Genomic DNA, 20865 nt, shown 5'->3' on the forward strand with positions numbered 1-20865 from the left:
TGGCGAATGCTGAAGTGGATTAAACTGCGGCTCAATTAGCCCTATTTTCACCTCACAACTGAAACCATTCAGCCACTCTGACTGGAACCGGCTCCACTTGCATAATTAGCCCACTATTAGTCGCGATGCATCTGCGATTGCTACCAGTGGTAGCCCGGCTTCTTTTGATATAGTGCTGCTGTTATTACAATCAAGGTCCTTAAGACAAAAGGAAGAAAAGCTGAGTGCCGGCGTGGTGACTAATAACAGTCATTAGAATAATAATTAGGGTGGCGATGGCATTGCCGATTTCCGAGATATGAATCACAATATTGATGAAGAGGAGTAGGATTAATAATGGGCACAATTATGATAATAAATGTCTGAGATTTGAGGACGTGCTTTCTCTGTCTCTGTCTTCCTCCCCTCCCCCTCGCATACCCCCCCCCCCCTCCTTCTCACGTTTGAGCTGGATAACCTGGCCTGGTCAATGTTTTATTAACCCACTTCCCTCCCTCGTTCGGACTCTGGGGGTGCGGTCGGCATCGCACCAGGAGAGATGGAATCAGATGAAATTAAATTTGGATGAAGTTAGATTAGAGATCAGCTCGGGGTCTGTGATAGAGTAATCACAGCCCTCACTTTCTCTCTCTGTTCTCTCCCTCTTCCTCAGTACTGTGCATATATTTTCTTTGGTCCGGGCGGACGATTCAGCAGCTCTCCTGATGTTGAGGCCTTTCTCTTTTCCTTTCCTTTGAAAGCCATTTTCGAGCGCTGTTGTGCTGCACAAGAGTTCTACTGATTATTCAGTCATCGTGCAATTTGTACATTCTTTGGTCTCCTTTGCACCGTCTCTCTGTTTGAAAGCTGCAGTGTATACTCCACAGATTCTCCCATTTTAACCCGTTTCCTGTGGCAGTACTGTATGTGTCTGCATATTTTCCTTCCTCTATCCTCTGAGGGTAACATTTGTGCTGGGCCATCATTTACTCTTTTTTGGGCTGATTTGGGTAGGTGCAAACCCGAAGCCCATACAGTTTTGGGACACTTGTGATGAGGTGAATAATCCCTTATGCTTCTCTGTCTCCCCGACAGTTCGCTGCCAGGCGGTGCAGGCGGAGAACGTGACGGTTCTGGAGGGCGGTACGGCGCAGATCTCCTGTCGGCTGCAGAACTACGACGGCTCCATCGTGGTCATCCAGAACCCGCGCAGGCAGACCCTCTTCTTCAACGGCACCCGGGGTGAGAGAGAGGGAGAGAGAGGGAGGGAGAGGGAGAGAGAGGGAGGGAGAGGGAGGGAGAGAGAGGTGGGGAAGGGGGGGGGGGGGCTGGGAGGGAAGGGAGAGGGAGGGAGAAGGAGGGAGAAGGAGGGAGGGAGAGGGAGGGAGGGAGAGGGAGGGAGAGGGAGGGAGAAGGAGGGAGGGAGAGGGAGAAGGAGGGAGGGAGAGAGAGGGAGGGAGAGGGAGGGAGAGTGAGGGAGAGAGAGGGAGGGAGAGGGAGGGAGGGAGAGGTGGGGAAGGGGGGGGGGGGCTGGGAGGGAAGGGAGAGGTAGGGGTTAGAGGGAGGAGAGGGAGAGAGTGGGAGAGAGGGGGGCTGGGAGGGGGAGAGGGAAGGAGGAGAAGGAGAGGAGGCAAAGATAGGGCGTAGAGGGAGGGAAGGGGGGGCTGGGAGGGTAGGAGGAAGGGGGAAGACGGAGGGAGGAGATACAGAGGGAGAGGGAGAGGGAGAGCGAGGGTGGGAGAAGGTGTGGGGAGAGGAAGGGAGGGAGAGGGCAGGGGAGAGAAAGGGAGAGAGAGGTTGGGAGAAAGTGGGTAGAGAGGGAGAGGGAGAGGGAGGGTGGGAGAAAGTGGGTAGAGAGGGAGAGGGAGAGGGAGGGTGGGAGAAAGTGGGTAGAGAGGGAGAGGGAAAGGGAGGGTGGGAGAAAGTGGGTAGAGAGGGAGAGGGAGAGGGAAGGTGGGAGAAGGTGGGTAGAGAGGGAGAGGGAGAGGGAGAGGGAGGGTGGGAGAAAGTGGGTAGAGAGGGAGAGGGAGAGGGAAGGTGGGAGAAGGTGGGTAGAGAGGGAGAGGGAGAGGGAGGGTGGGAGAAGGTGGGGGAGAGGGAGGGAGAGGGAGGGTGGCCACAGAGGCAGGAGCAGCAAAGTAAGTTTAGGTTGATTGAGTGAGTTTAGGTTGATCTGAGAGTTTGAGAGCAGTCTGACAAGGAGAGGAAGGGAAGAACAGTCGGAGCTGTGGGCCATTATCAGACAGGAGGCCAGTTCTATTCCTCCTCTTTACCTCACTTTCCTTCAGTGGAAGACCTCTCAGGCTGATGTTGCGCTGACATCTCTGACTGGGGCTTTCTCCTCACTCAGTCTCTTACATTGGCATTCTCTCACTGACATGTCTGAGAAGAGAGGTGCAGTAAGGTTTTGTGTTTGTTCGTCAGTACCTGAAAACAGTTTAAGGGAGAGAAAATTTCAACTGAGCTGTCAAAAACTGGACGTTATTAGCCAGCATCCGGATAGTATCTATAGCAAGTGAATTTTCCATTGCCAAATTACACACAGGTGTAGCTATATAGCTTCTTTGAGAAATAACTAGCAGACTGTCATATAGCTACCTAGCTAAAGAGATATCTATAACTGCAAACTATAATGACTAATTAGCTAGCAAGCCATATGGCAAATATGCATTCCCTGTACTAGCAAAGGTAGTACAGCCAGCTGCTGTCTTTCCATAAGAGGTTATCAGTATGCAAACATTAAGCTTGGCTGATGAACTGGTGCAGGGTATATTTTATATTTCAGTACAGTTGGTGCATACTGTGCCTGTGAAGATTTACAGGTCATCAGCTTTTTTGCCTTGCTGGGAAGTCTGTGTGTTTGTAGACTTGCTGAAACAGGCCAGCTGAAGGTGTAACAAGCCCCCTCATCTTGCCTGGATTCACCTCTTACTGTAGTGGGACTTGATGTGGTACTGTCGGTAGTGTGCCACCAGCAAGGGGAGTTAGCCAATGAGGGTGTAGGGGGTGGACTGGCCAAGGGTGAACTGGCCAATGGAGACGTGTCAGTGAACCTTGATCAGACAGTCTTCACAAGCTGAGCTAAATCAGACCCACCGCTTGGACCAGTTAAAAGCAGTCATGGGAGAACCAACTTTGTGAACCCCATGATGAGAAGAAATTACCTTGTGTTTTCAAATCACCAGCTCGTATGAACCCCTTGGAAAGGGAAATGCAAAACATTTTGTTTCCTTCAAATCACCTCCCAGTGAGCGGCTGATAATGTTTTCCGTTTTGGTGTTCATGAACTCTTACTCTCATCATCAGTTAAAAAAAAAAAATGTCCAGGGACGGCCCCATCTGTGAAGACTCTTATGCGCTGAGCTCCAGGGAGTCTCTGGCTGTCTAGAGGAGTACCAGGAGGGACTTAATGGTTTTCCTGTCCTTTCACATGAATTTAGTGCATGCTTTTCGCACATGCACTCAGTAACCTTTGGTAATTTGAATTAGCATTTCATGCACACGATAGTCATTAATATTTGAATTGTCTGTGGAAATTATGAGCTCTGCAGATCACTTTGGGTAATGGTGTCAGCAAACCTCCTTTGTGACAGAGATGATGAGGTTTCAGGAGGTTTGGTTACAGAAGCATTTAAGAAGCCCACTGATTACACAAGAATTTATATATATCTATATATATTTATATATCTTGTCCTTGTGCTTCCAGTGACCCCCCCCATCTTCATGGTGTCTTACCACTAACTCTGCTCAGATTTAGTCCCACAAGAGGCAAAAATGGAGCAGAACAAAGCTTTGGCATTTAACTGCCATTTTCCGAAGAAAAAGTCATTTAACATTTTGTCAGGAGATGCTTTCAATGCGAGAACATTTTCTCACATTTCAACAGCGCACTGGTAGCATGGCAGGCCCACGCAGGCACACACACACACACACACACACACACACACTCACACACACACACGCACACACACTCACAATCTGTTACATCTTCGACATAATGAATTATGATGAGAGGAGCTACACAAGGGTAGAGCGATTTGCCCGGGCGCCGATGAATGCAGAGAAAAAAGGGAAGCGAGGGAAGTGGGAAGAGAAGCTCGGAGTCAGTCGATGCAAAGTGAGTTTGGGGATTTCATCAGACAATGGCAATCGAGTTTCTGTCAGAAAGTGATAGTTATTATCATTATTTGTTATTATTATTTTTTGAACATTGATTTTTTTTTTTGTTTCTCTTTGACAACAAAAGGAGAGTAATTTTCTACTCGTCCTGTTTGGCTTGTTCCCGCCTGCTCTCCTTCCCTCCTTTCTAACCTCAGCGCGGTGTAAAAGCACTGGAGGGATGTCGTTTAGCCGGGGAGCCAAAATGCCAGAATGCTTGTGTTAACCCCATCTCCAACCACTCTCCTCTGTGTTCCCTCTCCATTTTCCTCCTTCCTCTTCTTTCCTTCCTTTCATTACTTCTCTCCACATTTTATCCTTCCCTTTTTCATGTTTACTTCTTCCCCCTTTGGTCCTCTGTGTTACAATCCTCAATCTCTCCAATCTTCCTCTCTGGTCCCTCTCTTCTATCAACCCTTCGTCTTCCGTGCTCTTCCTCCTCTCCCTGCTGCCACCTCTTCTTTTGCCTGCACTTCCCATGTCCTTCATGATCTCTCCCCACTGTCTCTTATTGATCTTTTCCTTCCTTCTCTCTCTTCCACCATTTCTGCATCCCTCTCCCTCCCTTTTTGCTTCTCTCTTTCCTCCTTTTCTCCCTGTCCCTCTCCCTCCTCTCTCCCTTTCCCACCCTATCTCTCCATCTCTCTTCCTCTGTCTCCCTGCCCTCTCTTTCTCTCTTCCCTGCTCTGTTCTGCCCTCCACAATCTCCCATGTCTGTCTCTCTTTCCTTTCCCTGTCCATCTCCCTCCTCTCTCCCTATCCCACTCTATCTCCCTATTTCTCTCTCTCTCTCTCTCTCTCTCCCTGACCTTCTCTCTGTCCCTTCCTCTTTCTGCTCTGCCCTCCTTCCCCCCACTCTCTCCCTCTCTCCCATGTCTCTGTCTCTCTTTCCTCTGACTGTGCCTGTCCCTCTCTCTCCCTTCTCTCTCCCTCTCTCCCATCTCCCTCTCTTTCCTTTGCCTGTTCCTCTCCCTCTGCCCCCCCCCCCCGCTCTCTCCCCTATCTCTGTCTGTCTCTCTTTCCTCTCCCTCTCCCTCTCCCTCTGCCCCCCCCCCCCATCTCTCCCTCTCTCCCATATCTCTGTCTGTCTCTCTCCCCCCCCCCCAGCTCTGAAAGATGACCGCTTCCAGATGGTCCTGTTCACCCAGCGGCTGGTGCGCATCACCCTCAGCAACGTCAGCGTGTGGGACGAGGGCGGCTACTTCTGCCAGCTCTACACCGACGACACACACCACCAGGTGGCCACGCTGTCCGTCATTGTGCCCCCCGAGGTGCCCACCGTGGAGGTGAAGACGGAGGCGGTGGAGGGGGGCGAGGTGGAGCTCACCTGCCTGTCCCCGCGCAGCAAGCCCCCCGCCACGCTCCGCTGGATGCGCGACCGCCGCGAGATCCCAGGTGTCTGTCTGCCTGTCTGCCTGCGGCACTGTGTCTAACCTAGTCATCAGAGAATTAGCTTTCATTCACCCCACGGTGGGTGGGGCCGCCCTGTGCTGTCGGTTACTGACTAGTAAAAACCAGTCGAAAGATTTTGTTTTCTCTCCATGGCTAAACACAGTGAATTGCCCATGGTAATGCATGATAACCCATGACATCTCAACCCATCTTGAAGTTCTTGAAGACTCACTCTCCCATAACTCTCTCTCTCTCTCACTCTCTCTGCCTGTCTCTTTCTCTCTCTGCCTGTCTCTCTCTGTCTATCTCTCTCTCCCTCTGTCTCTCTCTCTCTCTCTCTTTCTCTCCCTCTCTCTGTCTCTCTGTCTCCTTCTCTCTCTCCCCCCTCTCTCTGTCTTGCATTCTCTTTCTCATCCTAATTTATTTCAGTTCAAAGGAAACCTCCCCAGCGTGACAAGGTTAAACAAGTGTAGCCAAAGCTCATACACTCCCCACGCTGGGCCCCGTGAATTAAATGCAGTGTGACATTAAAGGTTACGTGCAGATTCTGACAGATAGAATCCTGCTTTAATTAAGACGCTATCTCTCCCTCCCTCTTCCCGCTCCTGTCCTTCTCTATCTCTCCTGTCACTTTGAGAGGCTTTTTTTTGTCTTCTAAGTTGGTGAAGTTATTGAAAAGTTTGTGGGGGGAAAAAAAAAACTCGTTAAACAGTGTTATTAAATCTCACGCTCTGTCTTTTGCCCTCCTAATCCCTCTCGCTCTCACTCCCCCACCCTCCAGGGGTCGTGTCTCAGCAGGATTACGGGAAAACAGTCAGCGTCTCCAACACCATCCGAATCCCGGTGGAGAGGCGGGACAATGGGGCGGCCGTCAGCTGCGAGGCAATCCACCCGGCGCTGGGCACGCAGAAGAGGGTGCGGCACTACCGGCTGGATGTGCACTGTGAGTCGCCGAGCTCCCACACGGACGCACGCGTCGCACGGACACTTTCCTCCACACTGCTGCTCCGCAGTAATGCTGTCTCTGTAGTTAGCATTGCTGCGCTGCTGCATTGCTGAGTGGATTAAACATTACATTACATTACTGGCGTTTAGCAGATGCCCTTGTCCAGAGCGACATTCGGTTTTTTTACAATGTTGTCCATTTATACATCTGGATATTTTCTGAGGCAATTGTGGGTTAAGTACGTTTCCCAAGGGTACAGCAGCAGTGCCCCAGTGTAGAGTTTGTATAGTTTCAGTGGTGCTGCTAGCACAGTGCTACAGTGTCAGTGTGCTGTGAAACCCCAGCACTGCAGTGTTAACGTTTTTCTGTGTGTCCTCCATTCAGTTGCCCCCACGGTGAGGATCATCCCGCCCCCTGGAATACTGAGGGAGGGAGATTCTCTCAGCCTCACTTGCTCCGTCAGCGGGAACCCACTGTGAGTGTGTGTGTGTGTGTGTGTCTGTGTGTCTGTGTGGGTGTCTGTGTCTGTGTATGTGTCAGTGCGTGTGTGTGTGTCTGTGTATGTGTGTCTGATTTGATATATTATTGTGGCAAAAGCATACTTAGTATATTGATTTGTGGAATGTATTGCTCAAGTATTGATCAAGTCCAGTTCAATAGTGGACAGGAAAGTTGTGTGTGTTTGTGTGTGTATGTGTTCCTCAGATTATGTGTAAGGCTGTGTGTGTTTGGGCGTATGCAAACAGGTGAATGCGTGTGTGTATGGGTTATGGAGAGTGTGTCTGTGTATATACGAGCGAGGGTGTGTGCGTGTGTGTGTGAGAGCATGTCTGTGCATGTGTATACGAGCAAATGAGTGTGTCTGCATTTCTTTGCGTGAGCCGTGTTGCATCTATTCCCTTGTGACTCCACCTATTTCTGCATCCGTTGGCGAGATCTTGAAGGGCCTGTTTACAAGTCTCTGAAAACCCTCTGAAGTCCCGCATCAGGCTTAGACTTGAACAAGCATTCCTGTGGGTCCAAACCGCCCCCCCCCCCCCCCCCTCCCCACAAATTGGAAAAATTGATTTAGCGGCCTGATACAGGGCAAATCCCACGGCACAGTGACCACGCCACACTCCACAAACTCCCACCGGGCCTCAGGGCAACAACCATCCCTCTCCCTTCTGCCCGTTAACCATTAATCAGCAATTAAGCGGCTCAGGCCGTTGTTTGGTGGGTGTGTTTATTGGTGGGTTTGTTTGTCTTTGGCCGGCACCGGGCTACGCATGGGCAGGATTTAATTAAAAGCTTCCCCTCAGATTAACAGCTCAGGCGCTGCTGGATTGTAATCTGTCCAGAGAGGATAAGGTGCGGATCTCACAGGCGGCAGGGCCGGGGAGGGCGGGGTGGGGCGGGGCGGGGCGGGGAAGGAAGACAGGCTTTTCGCCCCGTCCCCGCGTCCGTCTGTCCATTCTGGCAGCGTTTTTCAGCACGGCGCTTGGTGCGCCTCAGCGTGGATCCCGTATTAATCCCTCTCTTCTCATCCCCCTGTTCCCTTCTGTCCTTCTCTCCCTCCCTTCTGCCCTCCCTCTGTCTTTGTTTTTGTTTCTCTCTCTCTATCCCCCCCCCCCCCCCAAACTCTCTTCTGCCCTCATGGTTCATTTTCTTTCCCCTCCTCTCTACATTTTCTTGTTTTTCTGTCCATTCCACTCTAACCTTCTATCTCTTACTCTTGCCCACTCTTGAACCTTTATCTTCTCTGTCCCCCCTCTTCCCCCTCGCTCTCCCCCACCTTCCTCCCTGCCCCCTCCCTGCCCTCTCTTTCTCTCTCTCTCTCCATCTCTCCCTCTCTCTCTCAACCTCTCTCTCTCTCTCTCTCTCTCTCTCTCTCTCTCTCTCTCTCTCTCACTCTTTCTCTTTCCCTCTCACTTTCTCTCTCTTTCTCCCCCCAGCCCACGGAACGTGCAGTGGTCCCGGGTTAACGACACCCTCCCGGAGCGGGCTGAGATTTCGGGCTCCACCCTGACGGTGTCGCGGCTCAGCCAGGCCCACAACGGCACCTACCTCTGCCAGGCGCACAACAACTACGGCCGGGCCGCCGACCACTACACACTGCTGGTGTACGGTGAGAGACCGCCATGCCGAGATGCTAACACAACTCCATGCTGCTATTCCACGGCACAGGAAAACTCTCTGCCGCTTTGATACCGTGCCAAGTGTTTACACAGTGCCTTTCATAGCGGTTCGGTACATGAACAACATCAAGGCTAAGATGCACTTCAAGCAAACAAAACTCATCCTGCTGAACAAGTTCTTTAGCTCCCTATGCAAATACATCCCAAACAGACGCATAATTTCTGGAAGATTCTTCTGTGGGGCTTTCAGCAATTGCCACTCATCTCTTAAACCTCGAAGTGCCAATTCTGGAGAAACTGGCCCTCCCCACATTTAGAGAACCTGTTTTTCCAATGTGAGAGCCAGGGTAGGTTGCTGTGGTAGTGTTGTGCTTGTTCTAGCCTGCCCCCTGGTGGTCGCTCCCCTGGTTTGGCACGTCTCTCTCACACCTCTGTGCTGGGGGACCGGCAAGAGGTGCAGGTGTTATATGAGACGCTTGGCTGCTGGTTCAGCCCCCATGCTGCGCTCAGCCGTAATGAAAAACATCAAATCGATGTCTTAGCCACCCCCTTTGAGAGAGACGGTAGGTTGGAATGTCATGTTTCATCTTTCTGCCATTTGTAAAGGAGGCTTCACTTGAGCACTTTGAAGCGTTCCCTCCCGCTCTCTCTCTCTCCCATCAACCCCAGTCCTCTCTCCCCCCTCAGCCGGAGAGGCTCTCGGTCCCCCCCCCCCCCCCCCCCCCCCCCCCCTCCCGCCCAGCCCGGGGGTCGGTCTCGGGTTAACATGTGGACGCACGCCTGTCAAAGGCAGATTAGCCATGCTTGCCGTTTGAATCCCCTGGTGCATTGTGGGGGGAGAAAATCGGCTGTCGCGGGGATGGAGCGCCCAAGCCGAAGAGAGTTGAGTCAGCTGGAACCGTGCAGTATGACATCACAGAAAAATGGATTTCCTCCGAGCGTTTTTCTCGCTCACACTGTCAGTTTTTTTTATGTCCGATATGCCCGCGAAGCACAAAATCGGGAGAAAACGGAGCCAATTTGTCGCAGGTGCTTTTGCTGTGTCAGTTTGATGGAGTCAGTTTATCTAGTGAGCAGAATACTTTTTAAAGAGCTGGTTGGCTTCCTTTTGAGAGGCTAGCATCAGCGTGAGGTTGATGTATTGATATGAGGTTTGTTCTTTGTGGCGTTTCGGGGGAGAGGTGGGGGGGCTCTGACGTGCATATTTGATTTTGCACACGTCGGAGATGGTTTGCAACTTGCGAAGAAGAGCAGTGATTGAACTGAATGTTTTGATTGTCTCAGAGGTCCCCCTGAAGACGTGCTTATGCAATTGAAAAGCAATTCAGCACCGGGATGAATTGCTGTGCCAATGAAGCCCATTAGAATTGAATTGTGCAAAGGGGGGATGAGGAACAGAGGAGGGGGGAAAAATGAAGAGATGGAGAGATGGATCGAGGGAGCGAGAGAAGTTGTTATGCTCTTGGGAAAAAACGAATAATGTCTTTGTCTTAATGAGCTGTGGTGCTAATTGGGAGAAATAACACAGACCCTTAATTAATGAAGTGAGACTCGAAATTGAGAGAGGGGGAAATCAGAGATGCTATTCATACATATTTTGATGGAAAAATAAGAAGGGGGGGGGGGGGGAGTCATTTCCTGTTCAACACAGCAGCATGTTGTCCCTCGAAAATGCCTTGGCAATACTTTGCGCCTTGCAATAAAGCCCACTGCCAGCAAACATTAGTATTCATGGGAAGAAAAAGAACGCAGCTAGAGTTGGAGCTCAGGAAGGAGGGAGTGTGAACAGAGAGAGGGTACGGGAGAGGAGAGAGTGATGGAGCGAGATGGTGGTCGTTGCAAGAGGGAAGAATTAAAGGATTTAAGAGGCGAGGATGTGGGTGGGGAGAAGCAGCGAGATGCCATCATTTAAAAGGCTCTTAAACAATGCATGGGGCTTCTCTGGGTGGAGTTTTAAGGAGCCTGCAATATTAATCTGTGTCCAATTAATGATCCTCCAGCTTGCAGCCATTAATCCCCTTCCCTTATGTTAGGCAGCGGAGAATGGAACACACACATACAGCCCCGCTTCACACGTGGGCTGGATACTGAGGGAGGAGGGAGGGAGAGAACAGAATGGGGATGGAAGACGGAGAAGTGCAGAGAGAGAGAGAGAGAGGGATGAGGGGAGAGAAGGGAGGTGGAGAGAGAGGGGTGCTGACAAGAGTAATACGGGTATAAAAACAACAGTGACAGAGAGATAGATGATCTTTGGGAGGTAAGAGGAGGGATTTGGAGGGAGAGGGGAAAGGGAGTGGTGTGGTAGCAGGTGGACTCTGGAATGGATTTTGAAGTTATTAGCGAGTCTTTGACTCCAGTGGGGAAAAAAAGTTTGCGGGTCGCGGGTGCACTCTGGTGGTTGAATGCCGGCATTGCAAGCACCCGGTGACTTGCAGACTGCACACCCTGATCCGGTACCAATACACTTGGAGGCGCGTACTGACGCGCGCTGACTCCCCTCATTGGCACAAGCTCATGTGCTCTGTCACTGGTGTAAAATAAAAGCCGCTTTCAGGTTTTCTAAGCGTCTATGAGCGGTGTTAGTGCATGCATTGTACTGTAGAACAATCTCTCCCACTGTTTTCCCTCCCCACCATTCTCCCATTGTAATCCTCAATCTCTTTACAGTAGAATCGTCCTGTTACATGACCATGTAACATTTGTCTCCTTCCATCGTTGTCTCCCATAGAGAATGTGTCTGTCGTAGAGACTGTGTCTGTCACCCCCACGGTCCCTCCCACCTCCCATCTCGTCACCTCAATCCCAACCTCCCTAATCCCTAACGATGCCGTGGACCCCAAAGGTAAACCACCCACCCTCCTTCGAACCCACCTCCTCCAGCTCTTTCCTGCCGCAGACCACTGTGCTTCCTGGGCGCCCTGGTGTCCGCCCTCCCCCTGATCTGTGTGTGCGCCTCTCTCTCTCTGTCTCTCCCCTCACTTCCAGTGACCTTCACTCCCTTTGTCTGCAGTAACCTTCCCCTTGCTTGCCCCCTCTCTCGCTGCGCGTCACTAATACAATATACTGGTTCCGTTGCCCTTGCCTCTCTTTATAACATTGTCCCTGTGTAGGTATGCTGCAGTGTCCACTTCGCTACCAACTACTGTATAACTGACCATTGCCATTTTGACCTTGTAGATCTAAGATTCTTGGCTTGTACTTGTAGCTCTATCTCTTACCTTGTATTTGTAGCACGTGTTTGCCTAGGTAGTATAGCGGTACTCTATTGTCCCTAATTGGTGATTGTATTCGATATATGTACCCTTAGATCAGATTAGATAAAAGCGTCTGCTAAATGAATAAATGTAAATGTAAATGTAAATAACTGTGTGTATGTAATGCTCCATCAAAGAATCACTTGCTACACTGACCCCTGGTTCAACACTGAGAAAGAATTCCATTTTTAATTATGGGGGTACCTGAATTAATAAATAGTGAGAAAAAAAAGAAAAATGTGGTATGCTGAGTGAAATCTCATTTGTAAAGCACAAGCACCCGTCTTTCCTGCGTTGGGTTGAATCCTGTCATCTTAGACGGAGCATGTGGCTGTACTTACACAGTGAACAGAGAGATCCCTTTCTCTGGGAGATGCAGGAGTTATGCATTCCTCCTAAGAAAGAGAGGAAGTAAGCACCTGCTGGCCCTTTAAGGGCATGGTGCACGGAGTTGTGAAGGAGAGATGTCTGGAGGTGTCAGACTCTTCTCCTCCGTCCATCATTAAACACTGAGCTCCAGCACACAGAAGGGCCATAGAGGCAGCTATGTTAATTTTTCATCTTCTCATGAAATATTACTAGGTAGACCTTGACTCTCTCTTTCTTTCTCTCTCTCTGTCTCTCTTCCCCTCTGAATACATGAGTACTGTGCTATATCAGTGTGCACTGTATTTAGTATGTACCGTGTTGTGTGCCATATAGAGCATGTTGGATCCCTCCCCATCCCTGTCTCTGAGGTTACCAGGAGTGTGAGACTGATTTTCCTATTTTTTTTTTCCCCCACACAGTCGTAAGCATTTATTGCAGCTTGCCCGTCATGGCACAAATTCTCTCCTCACAGCTGCTCTTCCTCTCAATATCCTCTGTTCCTCAACATAGAAAGGGGTGGATGTGGTTTATGGACACCACCCTCTCACACTGTTACTGTGTGTGGTGCACTAACCCTCACATCTCTGCCTCAGATCCCGGGGCAGTAGTGGAGACCCACAGCGCAGTACCGTACGCTGTGATAGGGGGCGTCCTGGCACTGCTGGTCTTCACTGTCATCTGCGGGCTCATCGTCACCATATGGTGCTCTGTCAGGCAGAAAGGTGAGGGAAACTTGTATGCTTTAGTACCGAAATGTGTATTTAATACCAGTAATGTTTATTGATTTTTGCCTTTGTTTTTGAATTTGAAATTAAATTTGAAGGAAAAGTAAGGCGGTGTGCACCCTAGTTATGAGGCGGTAACAAAGAAAGGTGGGAAGTAATTTGCTTGGACCCTTGAGTCGGGTCCTGCAGTAAGGTGCAGGAAAGAGGCAGGACGATTTTGTTTATAGCTTCTCAGTTTACTGTGTTATATTCCATCTATAAAATGCTCCACCCGCCCCCCCCCCCCCTCCTTCTGCATCGTTTTAAGAGCTTCTGGCAACCTTGGAGCATGCCCTTCCTGCCAATAAAGGATTCTGGAATTAGAATTTGAGGGTGGGAGGAGGGGAGATACGGAGAGGAGAGTGAGGCAGTAAGAGTCGGAGTAAATGTGTCAATCAGAGTCTTGTCAGTACACCGGCAAAGACGGCCAGTGGGACAGTCTAACATGAGTGCTCACCATTTTCCTAAACTTTTTCTCAGGCTCCTATCTGACCCATGAGGCCAGTGGTCTGGACGAGCACGGGGAAGTCCAAGAAGCCTTTCTCAACGGAAGCGACTCCAGGGAGGGCAAGAAGGAGTATTTACTGTAGCCACCTCTGCTGGTGGCCTCCTGAACTGCGACTGTACAACGGCATACCCCACACCACACACTGCAAAACCGTCACAAAGAGCGAGAGGGAAAGACGATCCACCTGTACAATTGTGCCACACAATGGAAAGGAGCCAAAGGGAGGAGGCGTGAGACTGTAATCAGAGCGAAAGAGAGAGAGAGAGAGAGAGAGGCTAATTATTATGATGGGGAGAAACGAGGGAACACAAACCTGCCCAATGCACTGTGCAGAGAGAGAAAGAGAAGAATGCCTGAATTCTGCACTGAGAGAGAACTGCTTAGTCAGAACACACACGTCGAGAGTTGCAGAGGCAGTGAGAGCAGGGAACGATGGGGGTTATAAGCTATTGGATGCTTGACGTGAGAAAATTGAAATACTCAAATTGCCGGAGCGTCTCAGCCACAAAGACTAATTCTCACACATCATTTTGACAACACCCAGAGTGCAACACTGGCATCTCATTAAGGATACACATATTTATAAATGTAAAGTACCTGCTGGTATTAGAAACTGATAATCCATTTCCAGGATGAGTCCCGCCATTATCACTTGGCAGTGTGGAGTCTGAATTTTTACTGAGTTTTCTCGCTGTCTGTAATCTGGACTGATTTGTACTACTGAAGAATTCTCTCTTTCTTTCTCCTTTGTCTTTCTCTCTCGCGTAATCTCTCTCTCCATTGTTTGCTAGTAGCAGAAGGATTTTATTGTCTCTCTTCATGAGTGAAAGGAAGAAGAGCATGAACCACTAAGGGATGTTAAAGAGGACAGATTATTTCAATTCTATTATTAGAGGGTAAAAAGCTCGAATGATCAAAACCCTGAAAGAACAAAAACAAGAAGAACAGGAAAAAAAGTCGTGAACACTGTAATACAGACAAACACAGTTACATAATGATACATATCTTTGAACTCAAATGTTATTTGTATAAAAAAGGCAACAACAAAAAAGGAACATGAAATGAATCTTTTAAAAAAGAAAAACAACAGCAACAAAAAAAGATTTCCTTTGGAACGTATTATGAAGTGATGTTATTATACTAACACAGAATATTAGCCTAGCGGTGCAAAGCCGAACAAATACTGTTAAGTGATCTTTGAGAAAAAAAAAGACAAAACAAAACAAAAAAAATCATTTCATTTTATCATTATGAAATACCTGAGGTCTTATTGGTTTTTATTAATTATAATTATTATTATTTGGACTATTATGATTGTTGTTATTGTTATTATTATTATTACTGTTATTATTATTATTGTAATTGTTATTAATTGTACACTTCCCATGTTTGTTTTTCTGTAGAAACTGCTCTCTCTTCTCTTCTCTCTCTCTCTCTCTCTCTCTCTCTCTCTCTCTCTCTCTTCTCCTCTATTGCTCACTGTTTCTATCCTCGTCTGTCCTCGGTGCCTGTCTGTCTCTGTCTCTTCCTCTCTGTCTTTCACTCCTCTTTATTTTGTAGTCCACGCGTCGCTGTTGATATAGCTAACTGTATTTCTTTATAGGGGAAAGATACAAAGCACGACAAAATAAAAAAAAACACTTTAAAAATAGCGAGTGAGTGGGGTGCCGGTCTTTCATTTGCTCTGAGGCCAGGGAAGGAGAGCTGAAAGAAAATCAAAAGAAATCAGGAAAATTCAGAGATGGAAGGATCAATCAACACGAGTTCCCACGAGTGGTGAATGCAGGATGATGCAAAACAGAACTAGAAAATGAGAATAAACAGATGTAGAGGAAAGGAAAAAAACAACAGATCTGAATTGATGAATGATGGAAAAAAAACAGAATAAAGAAAGAGAGTAAAAGCGCTCAGAAAGATATGACATCTCCATTATTTCTCCAAAATCAATACCATATGTGACTCTGGCAGAACCATTTAGAGGGTTAGTGTGTGTTCATCTGGTGTAGAACTAGATTTAAAAGCCAGGGCAATCTCTGCAATGAATCAATGTGTTTGTCTTGTGTTGATAGCAAGGCGATGCATTCACCTGCCATAAAGGCTAATTGTCAAACAGCTATCAAAATAATGGACCCGCTCTAGTAGGTGTGCGTAAAGGTTTGGAGCACAGAATGGAGCACATCATAGATGGCATGTCTCATCTAAAATTAGCACCATAGGTCACATGATAGCCTCACTAGCCAATCGCTAAACAGGGACATACCTTCCCCCCTAGCACTGAGGGAGCTTGTTGTCACCCCTTTGCGCTTTAAGGTTTCAGTCATGTATCGAGTCCTCTAATGCTGGTGCAACCAATTGATTCAAATGACTTTGTTCACATTAATGCTTGAAAGGGTTCACGTCATGAAGAAACTAGATGCTTTGAAGTGAACACTTACTTGAATGGGCTGTCTCTACAGGGACAGATTGTTCCTGTTTTTTTTTTTTCCCAAAGGAGATTTTGCCAGTTGGAAGGCAATGTTTGCCGTTTTCACAGGCTTTCTGGATAACTCTTTTGGTGTGTGTGCGTGTGTGTGTGTCTGTGTGTGTGTGTGTTTGCGTGCATTTGCGTTTATGTGCTTTCGTATTTGCACATCTACACGTTTCCAAGAGAGAAAGAGCGAGAAAGAGGGGGAGATTTTTCACACCAGCACCGGACCAAAATCATTAAAAGAACAATCCAATTAGTGTGAACAAGTCATTTTATTTAAGGAGAACACAGAAATCCACATTCAATCATAACAAATATGAAACTATTGTACAGAAGGTAATTATGTCTCAGTGCAGTGCCAGAGCATAGTTTTCCCTATTGCTTAATAAACAAGATTTGATTAAGTCTCTTTAGATTGGGTGCTAACTGAAAATATCTGAAGACACAATGCTTATGGTTTTCTGTTTTAGTGAAGGAACAGAAATAGAATATTGCTGTTTGTGTTACCAGTTAAAGAGATGTCTTCTGAATTGGGAATTTTAATGTCGTGGTCCATAACCAAATCTTGCCCCGTGATTATCAATGTGGTAAACCACAGAAAAAAAAACAGTCATTTACATTTACATTTTGTAATTTGGCAGATGCCCTCCTCCAGAGTTGCATACAAAACAGAAGTACACAAATGAATGTAATGAGGCTGACACAGTGCATACAGAACCATTTAATAATTACTATGAACAGGAAATGTCACTAGGGACAGAGTTTGGAGTTGGGATTTGATATAGGACAACAGAATCATGGCAGAGTGAGAATCATCATGGCCGGGGTTAAGATGAGGATTGTGTCCAGTGTTTACCCCATCACACCTGTGGACACACTTTCACTTTATGCGCTTGGCTGGTGGGACAGCAGATGGCCCAGCGCTGCACAGCTGAGAGGAGTGTCGCGTTAATATCCTTCCTGGGGGAAGCAAACGATGTGGAAGGAGAGAGGGCCCGGGGTAGGGGTCCACAGGAGGTGTCGGCCACAGGGGTGTAGAGGAGAGGAGGGACCACCCCGTAGAGCTGGAAGAGGAGAGCGGCGAGGTGTGGGGCCCAGGAAGGCTGAAGGGTGCTGGGGGAGAACAGGAGCACGGCATGGCAGGTGTGGAGCGGCAGGCAGAGCAACACCAGGAGGGAAAGAGAGAGTGCCAGGGAGTGGGCCCGAGCGGTCTCTCCCTTGGGCGACTGGGTCAGGTCAGAAACCAGCTTTGGCACCACACACATCAAATCCAGGTAGATCCCTAGGAGGACCAGCAGGGGGAGCAGGAAGACGGTGACAGCGTAGACGTAGACCAGGAACTGGGGGCTGAGAACGGTGTCAGGGGCGCACACCCCCCAGTGGCTCCCGTGGATCTCGGCGTAGGTGAAGTTGTGCATGTCCTCCACGTAGAACTTGGATAGGAACCCACCATAAGGGAGGTACTTCCCTATTATTGAGCGATCCTGAGGGCCTGGATATTTGGGTGGGGGGAAAGGGGTGGTCCAGTTGGCACCTACCACCCCACCGAGCCCGAGTCCGGCTGTGCCCTCCCCCGGGACGTCACCCCAAGTGTCCAGGGCATTCCAGCCGATGAACTGGGCGTAAGCGGTCAGGACAGAGCACACCCAGCTTAGCAGAACCAGGCAGAGCACTCTGCGGCGGGTTACCACGGATACGTATCTGACACGGACAGGGGGAGTGGGGGGGGGGGGGGGGGGGGGGGGCACAATGCACAAACAGCAACAATCAGATGCAAGAGAAGCACTATAGACCAACACAGCATGCTCACAGCGTTCCTGTAAAGCTGAATAAATACCACATTTCTACGATGGAGTCACGTTAACGTGGAAGAAGGGTTATGTCCTCGATGGATCACCAGGGATTCTTGTCTAACTGAGGGTTGAGACACAGAGCATGTTTCCACAACAGAGCCATATTCATGACAGCTGCCATCTTTCACATGTTTCCTGTCCAACCATCCAGGACTCCTGTATATGCTGTATTCTATCCATACTAAGCAACAGCAATATTTCCCATCCATCATCCTTAATCGTGCCAGTCACACATAATTCTTCTTTGTCTTATTGGCAACCCTTTTATCTCCTCCCTCCTCCAACCAAACACCCCCTCTTATAAAATACAAACAAATGCCCCCCCCCCCCCCCCCCCCTATTTCACAGCCTACTAAAATGAATTGACTTGCTAAATTCAGAGAGCGCTTCAAAGATCTTGGCGCTAATCCAGGTGTTGAAAAACCAACCAGGCTGCCAATCGCACCATGTTCAAATGCTTTAAACCACAAAGAGATTTCCTGTGGGGAAAAAAAATCAATGAGGTGGTAGAAACGAATAATTTAGCGCAAGCGACAAACCCACCGAACACACTACTATCATCTTTATTGGTCTGATTTACAGGTTTCAGTGAGGGATCGGCCAGTGAATTGAGGGAAAAAAACATGTTATTTGGTAGAAATTGGTGTGTGTAGATGTGGCAGCAGCTACATCATCATCTCCCTGACATTCACCATTCAGCTGACTCATTAGATCCAAGCTGTGGCAAACTGTGGCTCAAACATGTTGTGTGACCTTGCAGGTGCTCAGTCCACTTTTTGAAGGCATATGCTGTTTTTGAAAGTCAACCATATTAACCCTCTTCTCTCAATGTGTTCTCTTGTGCTGAATTTCCCCAAAGCATGTCCTCTGCTTGTTTTCTCTTTTACCTCCCGAGTGTTATGTCTTTCCACATTGTTTTTCATCTACCACAATACCATTCCTCCCTATCTCCCCTCTCCCTCCTAGCCAGTCTAACTGACATGTCAAGACACCTGCATCTGAAAAGGGTCTTGCTGCTAATATGTGGCCTTCTTCATTCTGTACTTTTAATTTGCACTAGGTGTCTGAATGATTACTGTCCTGCCATTCACACCTGCCTCCAGGCAAGGGTGGGGAAAGGATAAAGGGGGAAAAAATTTATCACTGTGATTGGACTATGGCTGAGAAAGATAATCCTGTCAGGATGGGTAACATTGCAAGGCTGTACTATGAATATTTAATTTATGATGTAATTACAGTGACCCATTCCAGACTGAGAAATAAGCTTCCAATATTATGCATCTGTCTGCCAGGCAGGTTACGTCTAACTTTTTCTTCCAGGAAGGTTCTCCCCAATCTCCTGAGAGACATACCCATCCCTCTCCCTCTTACCTACCTCTCTCCCAGCCTGTAGTGGAGGTGTGAGTTGAGGGCCAGCAGCAGCAGCAGGCACATGGTGAACTGCCGTACCAGCAGGGGGCAGCACACCAGGGTGAGGCACGTGTAAAGGCACTGCGGGGTCCTCAGGTTCAGCAGCACCGACACCGGGATGCCGACCGCGGCCCCCACCGCCCCCACCCAGCCCAGGCAGAGGCGCAGGCACACCGAGACGCTGCCCCCGACCCCGGTCCGCACCTCCTGGGCCCTCCCCATACACATCCTCACGCTCACACCAATGACAAACAGGCACAGCAAACACTCGCACACCAAGTGCAGCCACATGTGCTGCATGACTGAAGAAGATGGAGAGACACGAGGAGAGGAAGGTGCTAGTGAGTGTTCACACTGTAATTTTCCATTAACAGTTTAATGGCTAGCTGTACATGCACGGTCAAGATATTAGCACAATGCAAACTCGAATGCAGTGCAATTCTAGTGTAAGCTACATTTTACGCTGTAAAAACCTGTGCTGTGACAGATATAACACTAAGGCTCAACTGAGTCACAACAGAGGCTGATAAAGAGCTTCCCTGACCCACAGGCACTCTCAGTACAATGACAGTTCACTGACAGAGAAGGAAGAAGTTGGGAGGCTTACTATTAAGTAACTGACTGCACGGAATAATTTACTAAATCGTTGCTCTCAAAAAATTATTTAAATTGAAATACACGTCTGGGAAGACCAAGTAGATTTGCTGTTTTCACGATTTTAAACAACAGCGATCTATCCATGTCATGCATCAACATTTTGTGATATAGTCACATCTGAGGCTAAAACACAAGAACAATATGTAGCATTAAGAAAAACCACAGTCTAAATACGATCACAGCATTCTAGAAAAGGACAATATTAAAAATGTACGAGTCAAGAGGAGAAGAAAGCAGGGATTGAAAGAAAAGATGGAGATGGATACCTGGAGTGATAGCAGGGAAAGATCTGCGTGTTTCTGAAAGGTGAGGACACAGAGAGTGAGTGCCAGTCTTTCCTTCCCAGGTCCCAGCCCCCTTTTCTACCCTATTTTTCAATCGATGTGTTTTTATCTCTGTCAGTGTCCAGTACCTTCCAGCTCAGCCCCCCCCCCACCCCCAATTTCCTCTGCAAACCCATCTGCACACGTAGCTCTGTCCCTTACATCAGAACCGTTCAAAGGGCAACTCCATGCAGGAAATGCACACCTGCTTCTCCTGCTCCAATATCTCTCACAGTTAGTGTGAAAGACAGAGGATGCCGGAGGTGAAGAGAGATGAGAAGATGAGAGGTATAGACAGGGAAATGCACAAACAACCCAACACATTTGTTCAGTTTTGCTGAAGCTGAGGTAACATTTTTGACAGTTATGCAGAAGCAAATATCCTATTTTTTGCAGTACAATGAACAGCTTATACACCCCACTCCCACATACACATAATGTATGTGTAGAATTGTAGGTTTAGCTCCCAATTTCAACTATCCCTTCAAAATCGTAGCCGTCTAACATGCTGATTTATGTTTTCTGTTCAGGTATTAAGAGATTTTTTGGGATTAAGAGGTGCAGTAAACAGATTCAGATTTCTGCATCAGACAATGTCTTTGCAGTATTCAGGAACAGTCAGTGCTGTGCAAGGCTGTGAGAACCATTTGAATAAACAGGGAACTGAT

General features: G+C 48.3%; 2 protein-coding genes across 4 annotated transcripts in view; one reads left to right on the plus strand and one right to left on the minus strand.

Moving 5' to 3' along the window:
* The window catches only part of cadm4 (cell adhesion molecule 4), a 64160-nt gene extending 49411 nt beyond the window's left edge, over nucleotides 1–14749 (plus strand). For 2 of the 3 annotated variants that reach the window (XM_036537934.1, XM_036537933.1), the window contains exons 2-9: nucleotides 1075–1221; nucleotides 5245–5532; nucleotides 6311–6472; nucleotides 6860–6950; nucleotides 8410–8582; nucleotides 11321–11434; nucleotides 12809–12937; nucleotides 13460–14749. In XM_036537934.1, the coding sequence (XP_036393827.1) occupies nucleotides 1075–1221; nucleotides 5245–5532; nucleotides 6311–6472; nucleotides 6860–6950; nucleotides 8410–8582; nucleotides 11321–11434; nucleotides 12809–12937; nucleotides 13460–13569 (1214 nt within the window). In that variant the 3' untranslated portion in view covers nucleotides 13570–14749. The remainder of the gene's footprint in view (nucleotides 1–1074; nucleotides 1222–5244; nucleotides 5533–6310; nucleotides 6473–6859; nucleotides 6951–8409; nucleotides 8583–11320; nucleotides 11435–12808; nucleotides 12938–13459) is intronic. The other variant, XM_036537935.1, reaches the window with a different exon arrangement.
* A 2065-nt stretch (nucleotides 14750–16814) lies between these two features.
* On the minus strand, nucleotides 16815–19517 carry LOC118784391 (adenosine receptor A1-like). The gene is made up of 2 exons (XM_036538623.1): nucleotides 19183–19517; nucleotides 16815–17655 (listed from the first exon to the last, which is right to left on the minus strand). The coding sequence occupies exons 1-2, from the start codon at nucleotides 19515–19517 to the stop codon at nucleotides 16815–16817; spliced, it is 1176 nt and encodes a 391-aa protein (XP_036394516.1).
* Nucleotides 19518–20865: the final 1348 nt, after the last annotated feature.

Source organism: Megalops cyprinoides, chromosome 10, assembly GCF_013368585.1.
Source record: "Megalops cyprinoides isolate fMegCyp1 chromosome 10, fMegCyp1.pri, whole genome shotgun sequence".
Classification (NCBI taxonomy): Eukaryota; Metazoa; Chordata; class Actinopteri; order Elopiformes; family Megalopidae; genus Megalops; species Megalops cyprinoides.

Bases quoted from the DNA above. Each gene is read 5' to 3' on its own strand.
- LOC118784391 (XM_036538623.1), bottom strand. From the start codon at position 19,517: ATGCAGCACATGTGGCTGCACTTGGTGTGCGAGTGTTTGCTGTGCCTG. The intron at 17,656-19,182 runs GTAGGTAAGAGG...TGTCCGTGTCAG, and splicing joins CACTACAGGCTGGGAGAGAG to ATACGTATCCGTGGTAACCC.